At 44.4% G+C, this 22,353-nt stretch overlaps 1 protein-coding gene across 1 annotated transcript in view; it reads left to right on the top strand.

Annotated features, from left to right (window-relative positions):
* Positions 1–22,353, top strand: part of LOC311030186 (uncharacterized protein) — a 426,559-nt gene that overhangs the window by 229,692 nt on the left and 174,514 nt on the right. Inside the window, exons 13-14 of the mRNA XM_084035816.1 lie at positions 13,199–13,372; positions 15,739–15,912. Coding sequence (XP_083891942.1) covers positions 13,199–13,372; positions 15,739–15,912 — 348 coding nt within the window. The remainder of the gene's footprint in view (positions 1–13,198; positions 13,373–15,738; positions 15,913–22,353) is intronic.

Raw genomic sequence — 22,353 nt, 5'->3', positions numbered from 1 at the left:
AATTATTGATATTGAATGTTCAGCATTATAATCACAACAGTGTGGTAGATTTTCTCAATTTACCAGTAAAAAATAGTGACGTTTGTCTGTGCCCCCTCCCGCTCTGAGATTTGGTTTCGCCCACCTTGCCGGACCTGCGCTTCTCTACTGTCTCTCCCGGTCTCTCCCGGTCTCTCCCCGCATCAGCGGTGGTATGAAGAAAGCACGCGAAAAAAAGCAAAAGAATAAAAGTATCTTCCCAACAGGAGGTAGCTACTGCTAGGGCTCCAGTGCCACCACTCATGGTTGCCCCCCCCCCCAGCCGGCGAGTTCGACAGTGCGTGCGCGTATAGCCCCGTTCACATACGTCGTTACTCGCCCGTCACTCGCTTTCTCGCTGAATTCTACTCGCTGGCAAAAAAAACTCACTGCCGCCCGTTGGCGACTTCAAGCGACAACTCTCTGTGGAACTCTCTGTTGACGGCAACTGTCGATCATCTCTATTCTACATTGTGATTGGTACTCGCTTCACTCGCATCGCAGAAAGTTAAAATTATTTTATCTCCGATCGACCACATCACATCGCCTGTCCTGGTCCACATTCCGCTAGAACACATTCACATTCATTGACAGTTGTCTCTCAGAGATGGGCGAGTGACGACGTATGTGAACGAGGCTTCAGTCAAAACCAAAACACCAAGGAAGGCTGAGGAATAGTCACCCACTTTTATTATTATTATTATTATTATTATTATTATTATCATTATTAATAATAATAATAAACGAATTGTGTTTTAGTCATTTTTGTTCTCATCTTTTCTTGAATGCTTAAACTCCTCAACCCCATTTAGTATGTCAACATTTGTATCAGTACCAGCAGTTTGTAAGAAATTGGTCAGTAATTGATATGTCATATTTTGTTTCTCAGAATTCACCAAATTGATGCATTAAAATGAAATTATTCAAAATGTTCTCCCGGGGGGGCATGCCCCCGGACCTCCCTAGAGGATCGCAATCCCCCAACCATAGTCTCCAAAGATCCTGTGGGAAACACTACAAACCCATTTGTAATCGGGACAAAATACTTAAAGTTAGAGACAATTAAGGACCATGAGTCCTAACAAGAACACTTGCACACACTTTAATGTGTATTTTGTACACGTTCAAGACCCATTTTTATGCATTTTCTGAGTCGTTCAACTTTATTTTAGGCACAAACTATATATCTGGGCTGGTAAACCCAAACCTGCCGCAGTGGCTGGTGGCCAAAGAATATATATATATATATACACACACCTGCTTCACAGGTGGAAATCTCAACCACCCCAATGTTCGACTCAAAGTTACGCCCTTGGTGATGCTAAATCAAGCGTAGCGTTAGTTCTGGCAGGCCACGACGTCAAGCTCTAAATCAGCAGCAACAGCGTAGCTGTCAAAACCGAGGAGATCAGCTGACAGCTCAGCTGACTCCCCGTACCCGCTTCCTATTGGGAAATTGCATTCAGAGCTCGCTATTTAAACCGCTCTAGCCTGACCTCCCTCATTGCTTCCTCTGCCGGCTTTTTCAGACGAGCTCCCGTTCGAAGAGAATTCGCTATTCACGTTCGTACTCACCCTGCTGCTACTGATGTCGTCGCTCTCCGTCCATGTCGAGGACCCGCGGCAATATGACGGTACGGAGCCTCAGCAAAACCCCGAAACAGAGGAAGCCGACGAATCTACGACGATGAGAGGGCTCCATCTCTCCGTCGAAGCTCTCGCCCGGCAGGCAAGGTAACGCCACAGATGTCCCATTGCTCAATGACTGGCCGATTCCAAGCCGCTGGAGTTTCTGTTTGCTAACGATGTTACCGCTCCGGTCGGAGCGTCACACCAGGAACTGTTAGCTTTATTTTAAATTTCGCTGGGTCTCAACCTCCACCCGCCGATCAGCTCCTGCCTCCGCTCCTCGGAAGCTTCAGCAAACGCAAACACAGCTCCCGGAACTCAGCATTCGCTCCGACTCCAGCTGCTGCCCCGCCGGCCAAAAGAGCTAGAGCCCCAACTCCAGCAGTCGCCTCTGCAGCTCCGGGAAACGACGCCATCATGGCAGCGCTGTCTTCCACCCACTCATCCATTTCCAGCATGAATTCCAGGATCCAAAGCTTAGAGGCCGCTACCGCTTCACCTTCCAGCTCTTCCCTCCAGGCCGCCGTGTTTACATCCCGGGAACCTGCCGCTTCCTCCTCGACGCGGGCCGAAGACGTCACTCCGACACCCCCTGACGGCGTCTCTATCCCGCGCAGAACTCTGGGAAGTGCAGTCCCAACCTCCACCGGCGTCCCATTCTACCCTCCCGCTGCTGCCATCTCTGGCAATCTGAGAAGCCAGATCTCCGCAGTCGCAGGTAATGATGTCGATCTAGTCAAATCCTGCTGCGCTCTGATTTCAGTAGGCGAATTCGACCCGATGTACCTAACGCATTGTATATGGGTTGAAGCGATGCATGATGGCTAGAATTTGTTTTTGCTAGCAGCTGACTACAAATACGTCACAGGGTCGCGGCCATATCACGTGACCTAAAACATCGCGGTAATAGTTTTCAAGAGCCGCTTCTCGCAGCGCTAAGCAGCGCGGTCTGCGACGGCTACAACCGGCTTGCCCACACCTGCTACAGCGGAATGGTTCTCATTGGTTAAAAGTTCAATGACGTGTGTTCAGGTCCGCACTCGGTGGCCACCTTGTGGTGAAATGCTTGCCTTTATTTTGGTCGCTAATCTCATGGCTTGATCCAAAGTTCTGTGCATTGTGTTGTGAGCAGGCCTATTTATATTATGTGAGGTCCAGTTAATTCAAACATAGGATGATAATACAAATATACTAAAAAAAAAAAAAAAAAAAAAAAAACCACACACACACACACGTCGCCTGCGTGTGCGTGTACATGCGTGTGTGTATATATGCGTATATACATGTGTATATATAGCCTATATAGCAGGGGTACTCAAATACAATCCTCAGGGCCACAAAGATGTTTTTCAATGACTCAAAGGTCCATTTATTGAGGTCGGTCAGGCCACATGTGATATACTGTATTTAGTGCATTTCTTTTTGTTGTTCTTACCTCTGAATTTTGAGGATATGTTTCTTCAAAATTTGTATGCTTTGTCTCATAATGCCGCTTCAAATTGGAAATCTTCATCACAGATAGTCTCCTGGCATATTAAGCACATGGGTCTTGTGCTGGTTGGAGGAAGAATGAATGCAAACTTTTCAGTCCATTCTTCTTTAAATTGGCGATTTCACTGTCCACCTTTCTCTAGGCAGAGAACTTGGAACACGCCATTTCCATGTAATCTTTTCCCGTCTATGCTATCTATCTATGCTCCATACTGGCAAAGTGGCAATATGCGAACCGCTTCAAAAACGAAAGTGAAACTAAAAATGCTCGCAGCGCGACCCAATAACAGGCTGTCTGTGTATCGTTGGCATGGAGACAAGTCCCGATACACGTGTTGACCCAACCAAAACATATACTGAAAAAATAATAGTTCTGGGGCCACAAATAGGTGTACCGCTGCATATAGCCTATCGCTTGAGTCACGTTGACTCTGCTGTCAGACTCGACGGCGTTCGGCTACAGTCTCTTAGAGCCCGCCCCCTCAGACACCTGCAGCTCTCGTCGGCGTGATAAGTCAAGTCAAGCCAAGACCATCCTGAACAAGCGTAATGATAAGTGTGTGGTAGATTGTGGTGATGTGTCCGTGATGTTGATACGGAAGATAGCCTTATGATCCTAGACCTGGAAAGACTCTGACACTAGCAGGATTCTCCGTTGTTATGGCGTATACAGAGATGTAATCTGCGAAGTCTATCCATCCCGTCCAGCCGAACTGGATCTTTCCATCATTGCCGATCTTGCCATGTCATACGGGGGAACTCTGTTTTATGAATACCACAAATCATTCTCTGCCAGGGCCGCCATGTTCATTCAGAGGTTAACCAAAGACTGGACTGGTCTGTGGTCGACCTGGCTCTAATCAGCAGGCACTGCACTGGCCGCTAAGCTCCTTCTTGCACCATTCGCAGTTCTTTCTCACACCATGCAAGCTGTGTCCCAAACCCGTGGCTATAGTCCATCCGCCGGCAGGCCAAAAGCAGATGAGGATAAGGTGACATCTTTTGGACTCCAATGTTCCACAAATCCATAAAAACGTATGCAATTTGTCAACTGTAACTAATTAACAGATTTATAAGACGCCTTACTTGGGCATCCTTGCTGGGGATCTTCATCATCTAGCAGCTTACATTCCAGGCCGCATATGCTTTTGGTTCACTGTTTTGAGTCCCGCAAATGCAGCCGTCCTCCATCAAAGGCCTCCTCGCAGGTGTCCAGTCCACCTGCGCTGCTCGGATCCATCCGCCAACAGCTTGCTAGAGAATCCATCCATTAAGCTCCTGCTAAACGGCTCAAGAGAGGAACCCAAGGCAAGAAATTCGTCTCCCTTTCACCACACTCCACTTTTGCACAAATTAATCACCCACCATGGAACGGGTGCTTTGGCTCATAGGCTCACTGTTAGGAACAGCCTTATGGGTTTTAATAGAGATACTCGGATCAGACATCAGCTCCGATATCGACTAATTAGCTGGACATCGGATGAATGAGGCCGATCCAGCATTCCGATCCAGCCATTTTATTTTTATTAACATCCTACACAGCAATACAGTGACAGCGATCTAGTCACTTCAATTCTGTTTGCTATGCTGGTTACGTCATCACGCAGAGCACGCTAACAGCTAGTGATGAGTACACAGAGCAAAACGGAGCAAGCGCCGGTTCATTAAGCCTTTGTCCGTCGGGTTCAGGCAGCTACTACATTTCATGTTACATTTTAAAATATCTGTTTACAGTGCACTTTACATGGTACAAGTGTTATTTATCTCTTTTGCTGCTAACGTACACTTTATTCGTTAATAACAGTCCACAGTCATTACCTTTTGTGTTCCTGAAACATTCCAAAACTGATAGAGACAGAAGTGGAATATCTGTTCCTAATTCCCAAACTAACTCTGTTTTCTGTCCATTGTCTTCCATGGCCCGCTATCTGGGAGCCGTGCTCCAGCCAGCCCACAGGAGCCGCTGTTCATCACGGAGGGAGGAGAACCCCTGTCACAAGCCTGGTTCACCTCTTGCCTCCGCCTCCTCTGCAATTCTGCGGCCTCTCTCCAGAACGCTGCATGGCTCATTCGTTCCGCTTTGGAGCAGCAACCACAGCAGCAATGTGCCCAACCTAAAAGCCATGGGCAGATGGTCCTCACCTGCTTATGAACGTTATCTGCGCCATCCTAGATGCTCAAGCCATGAGCCGAATATTGGATGTACATAAGTATAATCAAAATATTATTATTCACCAAGCCGAGGGGTAACTGATCGGCCTATCTCCTATTTAAATAGGCTACATTTATTTTTAACTCAGCCTCCTGACATCTCTTGTAGCAAGAGGGTCAGGGAATTGCCGTCGTGGTCGTTTTGGGGGTCTTTTCTTTGCTGCTGCGCTCCCGGCTTGGCTGTGCCTGCTGCCACGGACTACTACTTGACACATATTTCTGTTAATGCCACCACTACTGTTAATGCTACTACTACCATACTACCAACACCAAATGCAGTTGGAACCCAAGGGCCTGGGCTGCACGAGATTTCTGCCTAAAAGCCTATTAAGGCAGTTTTTTCTCGCCACTGTCGCTGTAAAGCTTGCCCCTGGGTGATGTTGGGACTTTGAAATTGTGGTGACTCTTGAAATTTTGAGTGTATTCTAGTCCTGCTCAATATTAAGTGTCCAGAGATGACCTCTGTTGTTTGACAATACAAAATTGAATTGAATTTATCGTGTAAGGTGACATGGGGTGTTTGAAAGGCGCCAACAAATATATGTATTATTATCATATTATTATTATTACTATTATTATTATTAATATATTATGCCGTTCATGATAACTCATGAAGGGCAGGAAGGTGCTCTTCCTGCCTCAGGCTTTCCACGCAAGCGTGTGGAAGAGCAGATAGGATACGTTTTCTTTGCTGCTACGCTCCCTGCTTATGCCGTTCATGATGGCTCATGAAGGGCAGGAAGGTGCTCTTCCTGCCTCAGGCTTTCCACGCAAGCGTGTGGAAGAGCAGATAGGATATGTTTTCTTTGCTGCTACGCTCCCTGCTTATGCCGTTCATGATGGCTCATGAAGGGCAGGAAGGTGCTCTTCCTGCCTCAGGCTTTCCACGCAAGCGCGGAAGAGCAGATAGGATACGTCTGTCTCCTCTTTATTCATCAAGCTGAGGGGCAACGGATCTACTAATCTCCTACCTAAATAGGCTACATTTATTTGAACTCAGATAGCCCCCTGACATCTCTCGTAGAAAGAGGGTCAGGGAAATTGCCGGTGTGGTCGTTTTGGGGGTTTTTCTTGCTGCTACGCTCCCTGCTTATGCCGTTCATGAGGGCTCATGAAGGGCAGGAAGGTGCTCTTCCTGCCTCAGGCTTTCCACGCAAGCGCGTGGAAGAGCAGGGAGTCCCAGAACAGTACCATACCGCCAAATGAAACTTGTGCAAATAAATAAAGATTATTTTTGACAAAGTGGTCCTGACTGAAATCAAGCGTAGCGTTAGTTCTGGCAGGCCACGACGTCAAGCTCTAAATCAGCAGCAACAGCGTAGCTGTCAAAACCGAGGAGATCAGCTGACGGCTCAGCTGACTCCCCGTACCTGCTTCCTATTGGGAAATTGCATTCAGAGCGCGCTATTTAAACCGCTCTAGCCTGACCTCCCCCATTGCTTCCTCTGCCGGCTTTTTCAACCCACCTCCACCCCAGCTCCTCCTGTCATCTGTTATGTACCTTACCATTGTTCTTGTTGGTCTGCTCTGTCTGGGGTTTTTCTTGCTGCTACGCTCCCTGCTTATGCCGTTCATGAGGGCTCATGAAGGGCAGGAAGGTGCTCTTCCTGCCTCAGGCTTTCCACGCAAGCGCGTGGAAGAGCAGGGAGTCCCAGAACAGTACCATACCGCCAAATGAAACTTGTGCAAATAAATAAAGATTATTTTTGACAAAGTGGTCCTGACTGAACCAGAGGTTGAAGCCTGATTGGAATATCAACTCTGACAACTGAACATGAACCAACCAGACATTTTGATGCTGCTGACAGTTTTAATTCAAAGTTTAAAGCTTCTAACTCGTCTGCACGGCGGAGACAAAACACCATTTTAACACCAACATGTGCACACACATTTATGATGACGTTACAATGCATTTTAAACCCGAAATCAATTGACTCTACATTCGCGATCGCGAGATGGGCATACGCTCCACTTTTGGAAAAGTGTGAAAGCCGGTCCGTGTGACTCTACACTATGTTAATTAAGCGCTGTTGTTAGCAGGCTCCATGAGCTGGACACCGACTCACGGAGCGGCTCCCGGTCGGTCAGAGCGCAGCCGACCCCGGCACACCGAGGGTCAACAGCTGAGGGGCGGCAGCGAAAAGGCAGAGGCTCCGATTCTCCCCGTCGGTTTTGAACCGCTTTTATGTCTGCGTCATAACGCTTTTGGTGCGAGTTTGAAACAGTAGGTTTATTTCAAAACGCGAGCGTCAGACGCTGTCAGAGCGTTTATGAACAGTGTTTTAGAGCTCCTCTAAATGTCTCAGGTAGGCTTTCAGGTAATTTCGCAGCGCCTTCCGGGTCATTAAAAAAGACGTACGGCAAATCTGGAATGAAAAATGGCCCTGTTATTTCATCCCCGAATCCCATTCATGAACACAATATCTAATATCAGTTAACGAGTCGTTTTCTGTTTCTCGTTTTCCGATTTTTAAACGAATAACGGGATACGAGTCATTTTCCGTTTTTTGTTCTTTTATTTTGAAGCGAAAAACATCACATCCTGCTGTGTAATGAGCTGCATTGAACACAAGAAGATCTATCGAGAACAAAAATGTCCTTTTATTTTGGCGAAAAGTAATGCAAAAGTAATGTAAAAGTAGTGTAATGCCTTACAATTCAAAGACAGTAATATTGTAATGTAACTAATTACTTTGAAATGACAGTAACAAGTAATAAATAATGCATTACGCTTTTGAAGTAACTTGCCCAACACTGTCTATAGCAAGGGTCACTTAGAGGTGGAGCTTGGCCCAGATCCAGACCCAGACCCCGTCCTATCAGGACCCAGACCCATAACTGATAGATCATTGAGAATTATTAAATGATGACGGAGCGTTTCCATTTTACTGCTGCAGCGTTAGCATCACTACACTGGTTCAGATGGTTGGAGGCTAAATCATCTCACTGGTTGCTACTCACAAACACTAAATTACCCAGTAATGCAACGGGGTGAAACGTTAACTCTGGACTTAATCAAATCTGTGCAAACTGGAGTTTCTGTGAGTGACGTTTCTATGGTGACAACTGACGAGACTCACTGACAGCTGACAGATGGATCAGAGAGTGGAGGTGATAAACGTCAGTCAGGTCGGTGAGATCTAGAGTCGATAGATAAGTTCACACGGCTGCTCTCAAAGAGGAACGCTGACAGTGAGAACAGAGCTTTGAATCAAGACAGACACTGCATGAAAAGTCGGATTTTCGTCCCTGTAAACGCCCGAAAATCTCCCTAATTTTCGGGAGTTAACGACAATTTACAGGCTGCGAACGCCGCGTTCGTCTGTGCCGAAAATTGTCGGAAACGAACCACAGCGAAGGCTCTAATTAGCATATGAATAGCGGCGAAACCCCGCCTGGCCAGAGATGGCTTGAATATCCTCACTCAGGATTGGATGAAACCACTAGTTTTAAACAAGTATAATCGCTCGTGATTGGTTGGCAGATCTGGTCATTATAAATGTAAAGCCAACCCACGTTGGTAGATCTGTCACTATTGGTCAACCTGATGAGTCATTATAAATGTAAACCCCACCCCCGTTGGCAGATGTGTTACTATTGGTCACACTGGGTCTTTTAAACAAGAATAATCACTAGTGATTGGTTAGCAGATCTATCACTATATATATATATACATATATACATACATATATATATATATATATATATATATATACACACACACACATACCGGTATATATATATATACATATGTTTATATATATATATATATATATATATGTATATTTATACATATATACACATTTATTTTTATTTATGTATATATATTAAATATAAATATGAATGAATTTATTGAGGAAAGGAAAAATTGCCAGGAGGAAGTATTCAAAGAAAGAGCTTTATTGACAACACAACACACAAATGAACTGGCGACATTCTGTCCGAATTTGGTCAATTTTACAGCCGCCTGCTGTGCGTGGCCCTGTACTTGGGAGTCTTCTCTAATCGCGACTGTAGAGTCGCACAGAGCTAGGTGAGCTCCTGGCTACGAGAGGATGGAGGTTGCACAATCCATCCAGACACCCCGCCAACGACGCCGTCCTCCTCATCAGACATCATGTCTGTGGTGGCGCACTTCCAACGGTCCACCTCATCGCCAGCAAGCACACTCCGTCTCGCTTCCAGCAGCTGTAAAACAATCAATAAAGACAATCAGTACTGCGCCATGCACTGCGCATGGACACAACACATCTATTAATGCACCTGAAAAATAGGTTTAGGTAGGTTTGGTCACATTGACCAAAAACGGATCTAATAAGTCTAATAAGTCTTACCCTCTTTCTCCTGGAACGACTCCGAGCTGACCTCTTCACAGCTTCCGCCTGCGATGCGAGATCAGGCTGTGTGTGTCTGAAGCTCCTGCGTACCGTTTCATAGTATGTCTTACAGGCAGCTGGAAAACAATTAAATGAGTGGTATGAATAAGAAAACTTAAGTCACAGTAAAATTAAAACAAGGAAGAAGAAAACAGTAAAAGTTACTTACACACAATGGCGTCACTATCAGCGTCATAGACTTGCGGACAAAGCTCCGAGCAAGTAAAAGGTCACAGCTTCGTTATGAGGCGAGGTTCGTCTGTGAAAACAAAATGAACAGTTAAGATCGGTATCTACTGTTAACGCATCTATTTCCTTATACAGCAGAATGAAAGCATATTCTTTAAATCTTACCCTTGCTCCGGTTCGTAGCGCCTACAATTCGTCTCCGAGTTGTGAAGACGGCGTACTGCTTCCTGTAAAAGACCAACAACGTACACTTAACAAAGCAACTTAACGTTACACTGGTTCCTCTCTCTTGTTCTTTTACAAGGCTACTATGCTACTTTTAGCTTGGACTATTAGCTTTTAAGCTACTTTTAGCTTGGGCTTGCTTTGCTAATTTTAGCTTAGCTAGCAGTCACCGAACATATTCTTACCGCAATCATCCTGAGAGTCTCCAGCAGTCCTGGGACATCCTGAGAGTCTCCAGCAGTCCTGGATATAAGAATTGTAACATTTAAACCACATTTTCTTAAGTGAAGCCTCTCAGAGCAGCATTCCTGCTGCCGGTGAACGTGAACGTCTCCGCCTCGTTCCCCCCACTGAATGAGGCGCCCGGTGTCTGCCGTCCCTTTAACGGACAACGGTGCACGGCGTTATTAATCACCGTTAGTAAATATATAACCACGGTTTAACATAAGCACTATATTATTAGTTAACGTCGGTAAAAACGGCACATTTTCCGCTTCGCTTGCGCTCGCTAACCCCTAAATGGTAAATTAGCGTCAGTAGGCTAGCCGGCTGGCAGGACCTTCGATTCGTAGCGTTAACGTACAATGCCAACAACAATAAAGTAACGTTCATTATCAATACGATTTAAAAGTCAGCTGGAAACATAAAAGTCATGTTACAGTATACTTACATGTGTACGCGGTTTGTGTCGGGCTCCTCGCCAGAATCACCGCAGTCGTCCGCCATTATCCAAAACTTGTGAAGTCAGACGAGCCGCAATGCATTTTGGGAAGTTGAGTAGATTTAGCAAGGTCCGCTGTACTCAGAAATTCTTGCCAATGCAGTATACATCCGGGCATTTCTCGCGTGCACAAATTCACATACTATTGTATGTGAACGCACTACGTACTCAAATTTACGTCACAATTAAGTACGAGTAGGACGTTAGTATGGCATTTCGAACACAGCCGAGATCTATGATCTATGAACCCATCCTTGACCCTCTAGCAGAACTACGACCAGCCATTATAAAGCAGTTTATAGTTGTTAATGTTGTGTCAAAAGGTACTGCATTTAAACATGTTACTGCGCAAGTTTCCTGGCTTCATCCCCATCCGGACAGACATTTTTATGGAAAGCCAATAGAAGTTTGGAGCTTGCAGGGAACAGACACGTCATACCCAGCATCATTTCTGCCTGTTGAGCGCATTGCTGGGAGATGTGTGGTTAACACATCCACTGTGCATTTAAGCACAGAAAGGGTCACTGTAGTCATGCCACTATGCACAGTGGTTGAGCTCTAGGAGACTGTGATGTTGTTTGCATGAATGTACATTTTACCTTTGTGGCAAAGCCTGATTAAAAGTAATTGTTGAAGCAAATTGTTTTGTGTATCTTTGAATGAAGATGAAATTAAGTTATATCTTTGAATGAAGATGAAATGAAGTTAACACCTTTCAGAAAAATGTCACCTGGGGGAAAACTCCCCCTGCTACCCTTATTTGCATTTGTATAGCTCACAGCATTTTCATTTACATGTTAAAGCCTCCCCTAGGATTACGGGGAGGGGGGTCATGGGGGGACAACTGCCAAGCAAGGCCCACGTCAATTCCTGGCAATTTACGTCAGTTTTCGGTGTTTCCTGCAAATTGCCGTTTGCAGTCGTAAACCTGAACTTCCACGTCAATTTACAGGGCCGCTAACTGACGAAAATCCCACTTTTCATGCAGTGAGACTCTTTTCTTCCAACTGGCAGTTGAACACCTGAATGCCTCGTATGTTCTGAGACTCTTAAGAAGCACATTTTCAAAGCTGTGTTTTGTATTTTACTGTTATTATCAGAGTACTTGTTATTCATAATTCCTCCAGTTCAATATGAAAACTATAAACATTGTTGAAATGTTATTGAATTACAGCCTTTTTTCTTTGCTAGATGGTTTAAAATCAATACCAGATCTTTGTTGGCACACCAGGTCTGAAGACAGACCACATAGACTGTTTCAACTGTTGTTTCTTCTCTTTTCTAACGCTTCAATTTCTCTCTCAATCATTTCAGCTCGTCTCTTGTCTTTCTTTTAACGTCCTCCTCTGTCCATCTCTGTCCATCACTCAGCCACGCTTATCCCACCCAGTACAACATCAACACAACAAAAGACAAATATCACTTTTTCTCATTTTAAAAAGTGGACAAATGGACATAAGTCTATGTAAAGTCCCCAGAAGTGACAGTAGTGTGTGTGTCTTCAGTCTGTCAGGTTGTCTGATCACAGAGGACGGCTGTTCTTCTCTGGCCTCAGCTCTGGACTCCAACCCCTCCTATCTGAGACAGCTGGGCCTGAGCTACAATCATCCAGGAGACTCAGGAGTCAAGCTGCTGTCTGCTGGACTGGAGGGTCCACACTGGAGACTGGACACCCTCAGGTGAGGACAGATGGACAGACATCAGACTGGACACTCTCAGGTGAGGACAGATGGACAGACATCAGACTGGACACTCTTAGGTGAGGACAGATGGACATACTTCAGACTGGACACTCTCAGGTGAGGACAGATGGACAGACATCAGACTGGAGACTCAGGTGAAGACAGATGGACAGACATCAGACTGGAGACTCAGGTGAGGACAGATTCACTGACGTTAGACGGTAAAAGCCGGGGGGATTTCAAAAAGTGGGCGGTATATTGTGACTCCTCCATAAATGATTGCACATACACTTGCATATTTATGCACATTTGTCTCTGAATGACAAGGATTTAGAATTAAAAAACGTTAAGAGTTCTATCTATAACCGGGCGTGGAGAGTTTGTGTGCTGTCATGTGACTGCCTGGCTGCATTTGATTGGTGAAACGGAGTCACGTGAGAGTCTTGAAAGAAGACTCAGACAGAAATAAACAGATGGCACAGTGTGACGTTAACCTCACCATGGAGCCTAATACACCACCCAGCTGCAACAATAACCTGATGAACAAACATGTTCAACATCATTTAACTTCATTATGATAATAATGTCAGTTAGAACCTGAGGGGATGAACAGTTGTTTGTAATTGTTTCATCACTAATTTCTGATTCCTCTTCAGACTCAGTGGCTGTAACCTCTCAGAGAGAAGCTGTGAAGGTCTGTCCTCAGTTCTCAGCTCCCAGTCCTCCAGTCTAAGAGACCTGGACCTGAGTAACAACGACCTGCAGGATTCAGGAGTGAAGCTGCTGTCTGCTGGCCTGGAGAGTCCACACTGTCGACTGGAAACTCTCAGGTCAGATTCAACTACTTTGAGAAGTTTACCTATGAAGCTTTCAATGATGCGTTTACATGCACCAAATATTCAGTTATTTATATTCACGTATTCCTAAAAAGACACGTTTGCTACTAATCTGTTAACACGGCTGATGAAATACTGTTTCTGCTGCTAACGACTTGCCAGCAAAAGAACAAAACAAAACTTTTATCAAAATCAAACCTCTTGTTTATCTTTTCCCTGCCGTTCCATGTTTTAATAGTTTTATAAATCCAGCTGGCGTTTATAAATGCTGTTGCAAACGTCAGTCTACGTTTGTGAACGTCACTCCATTAACATGTGAGCCTGAACTACAACACCAGACTGTCTCTGCTGTCAAGGTGGAGCCAGTTTGAACCACTTTCTATACAGTTGAGTTTATTGAGTTTATATGAAATGAACTAATATTGTTGTCACGGTGGCTGAAGCAGCAGCGAGGACCCACATGCAGACTCAAAGCTATGCAGATGCAATGAAGACATATTATTCATGAAAACACCCCCTAGTGGCCAGCAGAGAGAATGCAGCTTTAAGGACCTTCAGGCTTGACTTCACTTTTCTGAACCAGAGGTTGAAGCCTGATTGGAATATCAACTCTGACAACTGAACATGAACCAACCAGACATTTTGATGCTGCTGACAGTTTTAATTCAAAGTTTAAAGCTTCTAACTCGTCTGCACGGCGGAGACAAAACACCATTTTAACACCAACATGTGCACACACATTTATGATGACGTTACAATGCATTTTAAACCCGAAATCAATTGACTCTACATTCGCGATCGCGAGATGTGCATACGCTCCACTTTTGGAAAAGTGTGAAAGCCGGTCCGTGTGACTCTACACTATGTTAATTAAGCGCTGTTGTTAGCAGGCTCCATGAGCTGGACACCGACTCACGGAGCGGCTCCCGGTCGGTCAGAGCGCAGCCGACCCCGGCACACCGAGGATCAACAGCTGAGGGGCGGCGGCGAAAAGGCGGAGGCTCCGATTCTCCCCGTCGGTTTTGAACCGCTTTTATGTCCGCGTCATAACGCTTTTGGTGCGAGTTTAAAACAGTAGGTTTATTTCAAAACGCGAGCGTCAGACGCTGTCAGAGCGTTAATGAACAGTGTTTTAGAGCTCCCCTAAATGTCTCAGGTAGGCTTTCAGGTAATTTCGCAGCGCCTTCCGGGTCATTAAAAAAGACGTACAGCAAATCTGGAATGAAAAATGGCCCTGTTATTTCATCCCCGAATCCCATTCATGAACACAATATCTAATATCAGTTAACGACCAGTAATATTGTAATGTAACTAATTACTTTGAAATGACAGTAACAAGTAATAAATAATGCATTACGCTTTTGAAGTAACTTGCCCAACACTGTCTATAGCAAGGGTCACTAAGAGGTGGAGCTTGGCCCAGATCCAGACCCAGACCCCGTCCTATCAGGACCCAGACCCATAACTGATAGATCATTGAGAATTATTAAATGATGACGGAGCGTTTCCATTTTACTGCTGCAGCGTTAGCATCACTACACTGGTTCAGATGGTTGGAGGCTAAATCATCTCACTGGTTGCTACTCACAAACACTAAATTACCCAGTAATGCAACGGGGTGAAACGTTAACTCTGAACTTAATCAAATCTGTGCAAACTGGAGTTTCTGTGAGTGACGTTTCTATGGTGACAACTGACGAGACTCACTGACAGCTGACAGATGGATCAGAGAGTGGAGGTGATAAAGGTCAGTCAGGTCGGTGAGATCTAGAGTCGATAGATAAGTTCACACGGCTGCTCTCAAAGAGGAACGCTGACAGTGAGAACAGAGCTTTGAATCAAGACAGACTCTTTTCTTCCAACTGGCAGTTGAACACCTGAATGCCTCATATGTTCTGAGACTCTTAAGAAGCACATTTTCAAAGCTGTGTTTTGTATTTTAGTGTTATCATCAGAGTACTTGTTATTCATAATTCCTCCAGTTCAATATGAAAACTATAAACATTGTTGAAATGTTATTGAATTCCAGCCTTTTTTCTTTGCTAGATGGTTTAAAATCAATACCAGATCTTTGTTGGCACACCAGGTCTGAAGACAGACCACATAGACTGTTTCAACTGTTGTTTCTTCTCTTTTCTAACGCTTCAATTTCTCTCTCAATCATTTCAGCTCGTCTCTATTCTTTCTTTTAACGTCCTCCTCTGTCCGTCTCTGTCCATCACTCAGCCACGCTTATCCCACCCAGTACAACATCAACACAACAAAAGACAAATATCACTTTTTCTCATTTTAAAAAGTGGACAAATGGACATAAGTCTATGTAAAGTCCCCAGAAGTGACAGTAGTGTGTGTGTCTTCAGTCTGTCAGGTTGTCTGATCACAGAGGACGGCTGTTCTTCTCTGGCCTCAGCTCTGGACTCCAACCCCTCCTATCTGAGACAGCTGGACCTGAGCTACAATCATCCAGGAGACTCAGGAGTCAAGCTGCTGTCTGCTGGACTGGAGGGTCCACACTGGAGACTGGACACTCTCAGGTGAGGACAGATGGACAGACATCAGACTGGACACTCTCAGGTGAGGACAGATGGACAGACATCAGACTGGACATTCTCAGGTGAGGACGGATGGACAGACATTAGACTGGACACTCTCAGGTGAGGACAGATGGACAGACATCAGACTGGACACTCAGGTGAAGACAGATGGACAGACATCAGACTGGACATTCTCAGGTGAGGACAGATGGACAGACATTAGACTGGACACTCTCAGGTGAGGACAGATGGACAGACATCAGACTGGACACTCAGGTGAAGACAGATGGACAGACATCAGACTGGACATTCTCAGGTGAGGACAGATGGACAGACATCAGACTGGACACTCTCAGGTGAGGACAGATGGACAGACATCAGACTGGACATTCTCAGGTGAGGACGGATGGACAGACATTAGACTGGACACTCTCAGGTGAGGACAGATGGACAACAGCTCCAGACTGTGTCTCCGTCTCTGACTGAGGAACTGGGGTTCATGTTTAATGGTGGACCTGATTGAGGTCTTTGAATGTCTTCCTGCAGGCTGGACCATGGGGGACAGCAGAGACTGAGACCTGGTCTGAGGAAGTGTGAGTATGTCTTCAGTAACTCAGCTGCTCCAGATTTGAACGTGTTCATGACTGAAATCCGATGATCACGTTTCTATCAGGATGTAGCGTTTGTTTCTTCGTGGCTGTAAAGATGTCGTGTTGTGTTCACACCAAACGCCACATTTTCACCTTCAATTACACACAAAGTCAACGCAGAGACACAAACGGACGCCAATTCCTGCCGGACGGCAACGGAGACAAACACGCAAACTTCACGTAGTCGGGTTTATGTTTAAATATTTCAACTGAAGAGATAAATTCCTCTGTGTCTCTAAAGCGTCTCAGTGTTGAGATCGTCCTCCTATGTGGAGGAACCAGAGACTGTCTGTGGTCCCCTAGAGGTCTAGATAGTAGCTCACATTAGTCCAGAGACCAGACCAGACTATGTGGAGGAACCAGAGACTGTCTGTGGTCCCCTAGAGGTCTAGATAGTAGCTCACATTAGTCCAGAGACCAGACCACAAGTTGGTCTGGTGTCCATCTTTAGTAATTTAAGGCCAAACTGTGATATTTTTAGGACCAACGATGTAATTTTGTCGTGTTTTTGTTTAGTCTGTTGATCGTCAGTGATCCAGAACAGACAGGTTGCGTTCTCACTAATCCAACTTTCCTAACGGCTCTACATATATTACACTAATTATACTCATATATAGAAACCTGTTCTCCAGGCAGCACCACACGGCCTCCCACAAAGAACACCCCCACTCCACATGGCTGACTGGTCGACACCCACAGCCGCCATCTTGTAACACACACACACACACACACACACACACACACACACACACACACACACACACACACTTGTATAGTATTTAGTTAGATAGGCCACTTGGACTTAGTGTATGTTTCTTTGTTTATTGTTAATAAACCCCTTATGAACATACTGCTGTGTTTATTAATGTTGTATAAGAATGAATGATATCAACCTCTTCTCTGTGAAGAATTCACAAATCCTTCAACTGTTTGTACTCATATTCTAATAGTTATTAATTATTGGCATTTGAGTACAAACTCCTTTATATTGAGACTGAGTATTGATATTAATAATTATCTATTAATAACTGAATCTGCTCCTGCTAGTTCCCCAACACTGTGTTTTTCTCTGCGATCCAACAAAACACACACCACTACACACCGGTGTCCTATTTATCAATGAAATGGGTGACGTGACCCATCACCATCAAGTTACCGCCCCCTTGTGATATCATATACTAATACCCAAAGTATATTTATTAAGCTTTCAAAACACACACCAAAAAACACCCAATTGTCTCCAACAATAACCTTTAGCTGCATTGTGTTTGTTCTCTCCATCAGATGTCTGTGAACTGGAACTGGACACAAACACAGTCAGCAGAAACCTCAAACTGGACGACACCAACAGGGAGGTGACATATGTGTCAGACGACCAGTCATATCCAGATCATCCAGACAGATTTGTCTCAGAGCCTCAGCTGCTGTGTAGAGATGGTCTGACTGGTCGCTGTTACTGGGAGGTCAAGTGGAGAGGATGGGTTGATATATCAGTGAGTTACAGAGGAATCAAGAGGAGAGGAGACGACTCTGTGTTTGGATGGAATGATCAGTCCTGGTGTCTGGGTTGTTATGATGGTCGTTACTCTGTCTGGCACAAAAGAAAACAAACACACATCTCCTCCTCCTCCTCCTCCTCCTCCTCCTCCTCCTCTGGTGTGGTAGCAGTGTACTTGGACTGTCCTGCTGGCACTCTGACCTTCTACAGAGTCTCCTCTAACAAACTGATCCACCTCCACACCATCAACACCACATTCACTGAACCTCTTTATCCTGGGTTTAGAGTCTGGTCTGGATCATCAGTGTCTCTGCGTCTCTGAAACTGTTCACAACAAACACAAAGCGGTGTGATTACATTCAGAGTCAATGCAAAGATGTGAATGAAAACATTGCAGTTTGTAATCAGTCAGGTTCATTCCTCCTTGTACTTGTTGTAAATGTATTAATGCTTGTGTAAATGTACTTAAATGAATGGAGTATATCGGGATGGCTTTGTCTTTGACTGAACCTTGTCGTGTTGAGGAACATGCATTAGTGACTGGAGCAACTAGTTGCTGTCCAGTGAAAACCATCAACATGAAACACAGAGCACACACAGGTTAGAATAGAAAACATAATGTATTTAACATATTACAAATAAAAAACATATTAAACTGTTTCTTCATTGTTGGAGAAAATGCTCCTGCTAAATCCACTAAGGAATTATAAACTATGATGATGCTGCAGCTGTGATTTTCCATTCATCAACGCTTTATAACGCTTGCTCTTGGGTGATGTTGAGAGATACACAGACCAGCTGATGAAGACGGCTGCATGATGCATGTGAACGTGTATAAATGTTGACTTTGCTGCAGTGAACCTCCGTTGAATTGAATCCGGCGTCACCAACAGGCTTGGAAGAAGAGAAGCGTCCGCTGGCTGCATCTCGGCTCTGGGCAACTCCGACACTGCGGACCCAAATAAAGGTCGGAGGCTTTTTGCCACTATTTTATCGTCAGCTTCACCTCGGCCTAGACGCAGTGAGTAACGCATAATATTCTCCAAAAGGAAATTTATTAAGATCAAGATGAGAGAATGTGTGGATTCAAATCAAACGACTGAAATAAGAAAAAGACAAAAGCTCTGTGTAATAAGGAAGTTACATGAGAACATGTTCAAATAAAATAATAATACAAAGAATGTGAGTTAAAAGTAGATCCTGAGGGTAAAGTTAGGGCCGTTGATGAGACTCAGACCAGAGTGTCCCAAAACCAAGACTGCAAACTGTCCATAAATGCAACTTGTGGTCCTTCATGAATGCAACTCCTTCACTTATAATAGACACATTTATCAACACAATTCCAATTACTATATGTCTGCATGAAAGTAATTGTTAAATATGCATATGGTTTGTTTTCATGAACGGCCGAGGTGTGTGGCACTTTAACTCCTTTGGTAAAGGAAGGTCTGTTGTATCCTAAAGGAGATCTGAAAGGATCATTGGAGATCCTTTCCTTTGCATTTAGAGAATCTGAACGGCTCTTATCATGGCGGCCACTTGTTTACTTCCGGGTCACGTCTTCAGTTAGGAACCTTCCTCAGAGAAAAAGGCCAAATCCCAACGTCACCACTCACAGACTTTAATGTGCGTTCCCATTGAGTCCCTGACGGTCACATCGTGAAGTGCACGAGGACTGGCTCGTGGACATTTTGAGCCCCTTTATGCCCACTTACGTAAATGAGCATCGATGCTGACTTTGCCTGAGGGAATTACCCACAGTTCATAGCGTTGCAACGTGAAACACGGGGTTACCAGGGAAAGCCCGGAGGACTTAAAAAAAAAAGGTAAACAAAGAGGACACCACATGTGTGGAATATTACATTTAAGCAGAAACTTTAACATTAAAGATTTAAAATGGAACATAAAACACTTGAAATCATAGGCATGTCATCATAGCCTACACACCTGGTTTAATCATCAAGCAGTTATTTTAATTTAGCTTATTGAAGTAAACACATTATTTGAGTTACGACTGGTCTGGGATGATAAGAGTCTGGAAGACGTTCAGATCAGGCTGTAAAACATGAAATAAAACCCAACACTTTTAGATAATATATTTTGTGTCATCAAAGTAAAGTGACAATCCGAGTGCTGTCCCATTTTTGTATTTCTACCATTTCAAGTCCTCACAGCCTCTCACACTCAACCGTTTACCAGGTGACATCAGGTAAGTCTCTGAGGGTTCAGGACTTAGACCTTAGGGGGACATTCGGATTTGGCCAAAGACTCCCACAATGTGTTAACGTGGTTGTGTTTTTGTTAATGTGGTTGTGTTTTTGTCACGGATGTACTATGATTGAAGGAGGTATGGACCCAAATGCAGTTAAAATGCTTATTTAAATGATAAGTCCAAAAACTCAGGGAGGCCACAGGGGCAAAAACACAATCAAAAAAACAAAGATCCAATCCAAAGCGGACAAAACTCAAACAATAATCCAGACAAAGACCAGGACACAGGCAGGACAGATCAGGTGGTGGACACACATCCGGGATAAAACAGACGACCAAGCCAAGATTGAAAGGAAACACAGACTAAATACATAAGGGTGGATTAGGTTCAACGACAGACAGGTGTGGAAACACAAGGGCAGGCTATGGTGATTGGGGAGAACGAGAGGCAAGGCTGACGAGACAATGAGACACAGCTGGGAGACAGAAAAGGAGGGAAACCAAGACAGGAAGCAAAGCAAATGACAACACAAGACAGAAGGACTACAAAATAAAACAGGAAACCAAAACAACAAAACCCAGTCATCAGTAAGCTGTCAGCCTGCAGCCAGACATGCTAACATGCATGAACACACTCCACTCCCTGGAAATGAACACACTGGAATGTAACCGTATCACTTTTATCCAGGCATGTTTTAAAGTAGTTGGACTGACTCTGATCAGCATCAACTGTAGGAGGAGTGTTTTAGAAACACATCTTTAGTCAAATAATATACGTAAATCCACACATGCATTAGTTAATGAGAAGAAAACCTGCCATCCTCATCCTCTTCAGGCACACAGCACAGTTCCTCCCATGTTTCCCAGAGACAAACCTAGATATAGACAGTGATGGGAATAACGGCATTATAAGTAGCGGCGTTAGTAACGCCGTTACTTTTTTCAGTAACGAGTAATCTCATTGCAGCTGGGATCGGCTCCAGCCCCCCCCCCCCCCCCCCCGTGACCCTAAATACAGGATAAGCGGTAGACAATGGATGGATGGATGGAGTAATCTCATTGATAACTCATCTCATTATTATAGCGCCGTTATCGTTACTGCCAAAAAATGTGTCGCGTTACTTCATTGAAGGCAGAAAAAAACTAATGTTAGCTATAGTACACAGAGACATGTCAAGCACTAGGACCAGGCGGAAAACGGCCGCTCAAGCTGAAGCCTGTGTGATTGGCCGTCCCCGCCGTCACGCCTTCTTGCTTGCACACCGGTCTGCTAGTCTGCGGTCAGGAGTCCTACAGGAGTCCGCTACTGGAAGTTGGGAGTTTGTTCTGCCTGGTTGACGTCAGCTAGAAGGATGTTAATATCAGAGGTTTCATTTACATTTACGTTTGAATCGGTGTCCGTGTGCGTATGTGCGCGCGTGCGTATTTGTGTTTGGTAATTAGATGCAGCCAGGATGTCTAAAAAAAGAAAAGTGGACATAAGAGACTTCTTTAGAAGTCAAAGTGTAAGTTACTCAAAGAAATGCGTTACACCCATCCTGCAACACCTTCACTGGCTCCCAATAAAGCAGCATATCCACTTCAAGATCCTCCTCATCATTTACAAAGCTCTCAATAATCTGATCAATAAAATGTATTATTATTATTGTTGTTATTATTACTATTGGATTAGAATTGGGTGAAAATGTTTTGCTACATGCTTTTCCAAAAGATATATTGTGTTATTTTTATCAATCTACTATAAGCATAGTAATTATAAGATCTCCACTAAAATGGTTTAGATTTGTGCACTGTGGATTTCTGTTTGTAATGTATTGAGGATCCATTTCATTATAATACTCAGATTTATCATAAATAATTGAACACGCACATGTATTTTAAGTTCCGTCAAAGAGGGATTGAGATGGGGTCATCGGCCATCTTGATTTTGCTGCCACCTTAGTGAACCTTCACCTCCTGTCTGACTGATGGAAGCTGCAGTTAAACACATACAAACTACATTTGAACAATAACATTCTGCATGAATCACAAAACACAGTGATGTGATGAGCATCTATTCTAGAAGTGTAATCTGTGAAGGTG

Source organism: Eutrigla gurnardus (assembly GCF_963514095.1).
Source record: "Eutrigla gurnardus genome assembly, chromosome: 19".
NCBI lineage: Eukaryota > Metazoa > Chordata > Actinopteri > Perciformes > Triglidae > Eutrigla > Eutrigla gurnardus.
Note: the sequence above shows the minus strand (reverse complement) of the source record. Positions and strands in the feature narration are given on the sequence as shown.